Consider the following 6,000-nt stretch of genomic DNA (forward strand, 5'->3'; position numbering starts at 1 on the left):
ATCGTGGCCTTGGCTCGGCTCTGCTCTTTGAGGCATGACTCTCTGTTCATCTTTCCCCGTGTGAAGAATGAGGATAATTATACTGACCCTGCTGTGCAAATCAGGGTGAGATCTATGGCTGCACTAGGCAATGGAAGTGCTCAGAATTATTATTTTAACCTGATTATAATCTGCCAAGCCTGGGACAGCTAGAAGAACCTTCACTAGCCCGCGACTTTAGCTCGCAGCACGGAAGGATGTTCCGGTCTAGAGAGCAACTCTTACTAGGCTGGCTTAAAAGGGTCCATCTAGCAGTACCCATCCCATCCCGTGCCCAGCCAGGCAACCAGCTCCCAGGTTCTTGGACCCGTCACCCTCCCTCCATGCAAAGACCCTTGGAGTCCCCCCAGACTGTGCTGCGGAGAGAGGATTCCACACGAAGACACAGGAGCACGCAGCAGAAAACAAACCAAGCTCCGGATGAGCAGGGGATCTCGAGAGAGAGAGAGCGTGCTGTGTGTGACAGGGCTGAAGGGGGTGGGGGGACGACACAGGGCCAGAGAAATGCATTGTCCTCTTAAAGATGCTCTGGTTTCATTGCTCTTAAAAAGGTTTTTTTTTTTTTTTTTTTTTTTTTGGCGGGCAGGGGGGTACGTTCCTCCAGCAATAAAACACTGAAATGGACGCATGACAAATCGATTCTGCGCCATCCAAAGTGCCTCTGAGAGGCAGCTTGGCCTTTTTTTAATCTGATTTTATTTTCCTGGGACATCTCCATTAAATCATACAGGAATAATGGAGGCTTCAGCTCTTCCCGCCTCCCCAGCCCCCTCTTTAAATAATTCATGCTTTCCAGTAAAAGGCAGCAAAGTCGTGCTTTTCGCCCAGAGGATGATGGGAGAGCTGCTTCCATCACGTTCTCGGGGCTTGGGCTTGGAATTTGACTCATAAATTTAGCTGATGAAGGAGAATGCTCCGGAGAGTGAGTTGATACGAATACAAAGAGATTCCCATTGACAAGGAGAACACGGGCCCAATCCAAAGCCCCCTGATGCCAATGGACAGCCTCCCTTTGACCTCAGTGGGCATTGAAACCATCTCTGAGGAGCAGTGCTGGGTACAGGCCCCCTTGCTCCTGTCTCCTGGAGAGAGTCACCAGTGAGAGCAGTCATGGGCTTCCCACCCACTGTTCTACTATCAGTCCCTTGCTCTTACCCAGGGCTTTTCATCAGTAGATCTCAAGGCACTTTACAAAGGAGGTCAGGAGCATTATCCCCATTTTACAGATGGGGAAACTGAGGCACGGAGCAGTAATATAATCCTGCTGGCAGAACTGGGATATCATGCAGATCTCCAGCGTCCCAGTCCAGTGCTCTGTCTACTAGGCCATACTGTGGGAGGCCACACAATGAGACTGTGTTCTCCATGTCCAGTCAGCTCTCGGCCTCCCTCCTATCGCTCCAATAACAGACCTCGGCCCTTACCCTCCTCCCCGCTCCAGCTGCCGCACTCCCTCAGTCAAGGGTGTGCTCCACTCTCCCCTGTGGATGCATTGAGGTGATTCAGAAGGCACCATCGCCCTCCACACGCTTCTCTGAAGCCTCTCCCAGTAGAACTGATTTATTTCCCTGCCAAAAAACAGCCAGTTTTGGATAAAACCTATTTTTGTCGGGGGAAAACCGGTTCTTGTCAAAATAATTCCAGCACTTTGAACCTCTAGCTTCCTTGGGCCGCCTTGTGGGGAACATTCGACCCCTCCCCTCCCCGCCTTCGATCCCCTGTGCCATCACGGCGGTGACGAAGAGTTGTCTTCACTGCAGAGTTAACCCAGACTCTTACCTGGCGTTGCCCCTAGCCACTCTCCCATTCTCACACAAAACCCTCTCACCCGAGTTTGATGGTGCTTTCAACCCAGACTCACTGGCCCAGCTGGGGATAGAGGCTGGAGCCCGGGTTCAACTGTCCCTTGGGCTGGTAACCCACCTGCTTTGCAGTGAGGACACAGGGCAAAGCTCTCGAGCGCGGATAGTCCTCTAGTGCCCTCCTACATTCCCCCCCGTGTGCCCTGAAAGGGAGAGAAGTTCTCCCACAGTTCACTGGGAAAGACTCACAGAGTGGCTCAGCGCATTGCAGCATAAAGACCCATGGGATGTGCCCCCAGAAATCCCAGCGCCACGCACGGGTGGGTGCAGCACCCGTGAGGATCCAGTAACTCAGGCCGGGTTCTGCAGTGTGGCTGCTGACACTTGGGCTAGCCTAACCCAGGCACCGATCCCCTGAGCTAACTCCGCAGGAAGACACGCCCTAAGTGGCGCTGCCCACGCAGGGATATTTTATTGCCACCCAGGAAGGGGTTAGAAACCTCTTGGGGGACCACGTACTGCTGCCCAGGGCACATTGGAAACTTCTAGGGGGCAGTCCTGGGAGATCCAGTTTGGGATGGGGCTCAGTCGCTGGCTCCCGAGGCTGAGAGGGCATCTGGGGAGGAACAGCAGGGACCACCTGGCCTCACTGCCTGATTTGAAGCAGCGTTCCAGGGCTCGCCCTGACACCTGGCCTGGGGGGGGATCCAAGGGTTTCCCCTCCTCCAGAAAGTCTCTGTTTTTAATATTAATGAGCCATGTGATGCTGCTGTGATCAGCTCTGCTCAGGCAGCTCAAAGGGGTGTAAAGCACCCAGATCTCCCCAGCCAGGGATTCCCCAGGCCTAGGAGAGCACAGGGGGTGGAGAGTCAATGTATATCACTTCCCCGTCTAGCGTCTAGCATAGGACCAGGGAGAGGAGACGGCTGCAATCCCCAGCCAGTGGGGGGCGATATGAGTTGCTCTCTATGCTGGGGCTGGAGCCTGCAGAGAACTGGCCCTAGAATCAGCCGAAGCTGGAGGCTCTGAGAAGTTGACGCATTGTGATTGCGGGGGTTGGTTTTGTTTGTTACCAAACAAACAAAAATCTCAGAAAATAGCCAAACTCTGACTGCTCTGGGTGCAACTTTAACTAACACGCAGCGCTGCCGAACCAATGTCAGAACCAAATGCAAAGCCACCCCCAAGGAGCCAGAATCGTGGCCTAGAGATGGGCCCTGGGCTTGTGGAATTGGGAGCTGGATCTGAGCTTCCCCTGGGACTGGCAGGGGCTGGGGTCCAGGGATCCAGCTCGGGAGCTGTAACGAGATATCCCAGTTAATCAGGGAAGTGCTGGGAGACCCTTCCCAGCAGTGTCAATGCAGGCTCCATTTCGGTCTTAGTGACACCCAGACCGCTGTGCTGCCCAGGCTGGGTGATGATAATCGGGTGGAGGCAGGCGGAGGTCATGACAGCTTTGAGCCCTCACTCCCCTCCCCTCTGCCCTCTGATAAATGGCTCCAGACAATAATGTGCTGCTGTTAAGTACCCGGGATCTGAAAAAGGCTTTAAGTGAACTTGGTTGCTTTAATCAAAAGTCCATTAAGTGTTGCTTGGAGCCATTGTGGGAAAGGCTGTTCGGATTTGGCTTTATCAGCAGGTAACACCCACTTAGCGGAGAGAGAAGACAGCTCTGTGTTCTTCTCCCAGGCCCAGCCCTCCCTGGGAATGGCCAGGTTCCAGCTGTTTGTAACATAGCTATCTGCAGACCCTGGACCCCCGGGGCTGGATCGCAGGATCAAACTGCAGGCACTGAAATCCAGTGCCAGGTCTTCCCCCAGGGGCTGTGCCTTGGCATCCATTCTGGATGGGCACTGACCTCCAGTGCCAGTGATTCTTCCCAGGTATCACTCCGTTGCCAGATTCCGGGGCTGCCTGGGGAATCTGGCCAGGAAAGGTGGGGCCGAGAGCTGGTCTGTAGAAGGGTGGCTCTGGCAGGTCTTTGTGAGACTGCGGGAGGTTGGGTCTATAATGAGGGTGAGGCCAAAGGGACCTGCCTGTCCAGTGCCTCTCCCATCAGCCCCATGTCTGCCCCACACCAACCGCGTGGTGACTGGCTTTCACCCTGGCGTGGGAGAAACAGCAAAGCGCAGACGAGGTTGCACACAGCAGCACCCACCCTAGAGCGGCAGGGCAGAGCCCACAGCATTTAGATTGCCACATGCTGTTGCCCTGGGGCCCTGCCTTGCACTGGGACCCCGGCAGGCGTGAGGGTATGGAGAGGAGAAAATAGAAAGGTCTGGGGGCAGGGGGAGTGGACCCCAATGCCATGTTGATGGATGTCGTACAAGAGCCTAACCAGACAGAGAGGGAAAGGGGAACGTGTGGCGATAGGTGTATAGAGAGGTCTGTACATCTGGGGCTAGATAGACACAGCGCGGCAGGGAGCTCGTGGGCTTCTCTGGGTCCCCCTCTCCGCTATGTTTGCCTTTGCTCTGGTTTTTCTCGGCCCAGGCTCCGCAGACAGCAGAACGCGCCGCTCTTTGGGAAGATCCGGAGCTCCCGGTTTGGCCCCGACGACCCTGACGATGGGACCAGTGACCTGGATGAAGACGAAGATCTACAGATCCAGGTTCCTTAGTGCCTGGCGCACAGGGCCAATGAGACTGTGGCTGGAGGAGAAGGAAGTGGCAGGCTGGACGCTTGGGGAGGATAATACTGGCAGGAGCCTGCTCCATGGGCCGCACACGCTCCCTGTCCCAGGCCTCAGCATCGACAGTCAGACAAGCCAAGAGCCGGCAGAGGACGCGTGCGGATAGAGCCTCTGGCCCTGCTGGCCTGTGTCACCACCAGTCATGGGGGGTGCTAGAGGGAAACCCCGTGGCCAAGGGCCCATCCCAGGGGGCAGGATTGGTTCTACCCCAGTGGGTTTCGTACACACAGGGAGCTAAAGCGCCAAAGAGTGGGATGAAGAGAAATCCCCAGGTGGCTGTTACCAGACGATAACGAGAGGAGGGGGGAGGGGCCAGGCTGCAGAGCCTGAATTAGCCGCCCTGGCAGAACAATGGCACTGGGGCCAATTCTGTATAAATGATGCCAACAGCTGAGGGGTCGTGAAGGCCAGTGCACTGGATGGTACGCAGTGCAGTCGCTGCCCCTTCCGCCCCGTCTCGCCATGCCTGCCCGGAATGCCCTCTGCAATTCCAGCCTCCTGCACACGCCCTGCAGTTGGCCTGCCCAGTCCCTCCCTCCCCAGCTCTCTCCTGGCACATGGCTTTCGCCTGACAGGCCCCATCTCTGATGCCTTCCTCGGTTCCAGCCTAACCTGGGAACAGTTTGCATCTCAGCATCACACATGAATGAACTGAGCCTCGCAACCAATGACCTCCCTTTTACTGACGGGGAAACCGAGGCACAGAGCAGGGCAGTGACTTACCCAGGATCATGGACCTCCAAGGCCTGCACCTCGGGCACTAGGCCTTGCCTCCTCCCCATGTGTCCTGTCCACCAACAGCCCCTCTCCCTCACCCCTGTTTGGGGGGAGGGATAGCTCAGTGGTTTGAGTATTGGCCTGCTAAACCCAGGGTTGAGAGTTCAGTCCGTGAGGGGGCCATTTAGGGATCTGGGGCAAAAATTGGGGATTGGTCCTGCTTTGAGCAGGGGGGTACGCTAGATGACCTCCTGAGGTCCCTTCTAACCTTGATATTCTATGAACACATGCACCTCACAGCATAACCAGACATTGCAACAATACACCGGAGAGCATCCAAGGCTTAGCTAACCCAGATGAGCCCGGCCCCTGGAGCACTGACAGCTGGAGCCAAGTACACAGGAGCAAACCCTTCTATTTTATATATGGATTTTATATATATGTATGTATTTGTATATGGTTTATATTATAAATATAGAGCTATGGGCCCAGGCGATCCCTGTGGTTGGTGTGGTGCAGTCCTTCCCCCCAGACCTAACCCCTTTGGTGTTAATGCTCTGCTCTATTCTGTACTGCGCCCCGTCTGCTGGGGCTGGGCTGGCTGTCCCTGGCCAGTTAATCTGTTGCTGTGCCAGCTGGTGGTGTGGAAACGGAGGCTGGTGGAGACAGGAGATCAGGAAGCAGGTGGCTTCTTGGGCAGGGAACGTTTACAGACCGTCTGACTGCTGGCGGGGGGAGGGTTGTAATCAC

At 55.6% G+C, this 6,000-nt stretch overlaps 1 protein-coding gene across 1 annotated transcript in view; it reads left to right on the plus strand.

The window, feature by feature from the left end:
* Positions 1-5,740, plus strand: part of CCDC102A (coiled-coil domain containing 102A) — a 50,092-nt gene extending 44,352 nt beyond the window's left edge. Inside the window, exon 9 of the mRNA XM_074968503.1 lies at positions 4,335-5,740. Coding sequence (XP_074824604.1) covers positions 4,335-4,461 — 127 coding nt within the window. The 3' untranslated portion in view covers positions 4,462-5,740. The remainder of the gene's footprint in view (positions 1-4,334) is intronic.
* Positions 5,741-6,000: the final 260 nt, after the last annotated feature.

The sequence above is a fragment of the Natator depressus genome, chromosome 12, assembly GCF_965152275.1.
Source record: "Natator depressus isolate rNatDep1 chromosome 12, rNatDep2.hap1, whole genome shotgun sequence".
Lineage (NCBI taxonomy): Eukaryota > Metazoa > Chordata > Testudines > Cheloniidae > Natator > Natator depressus.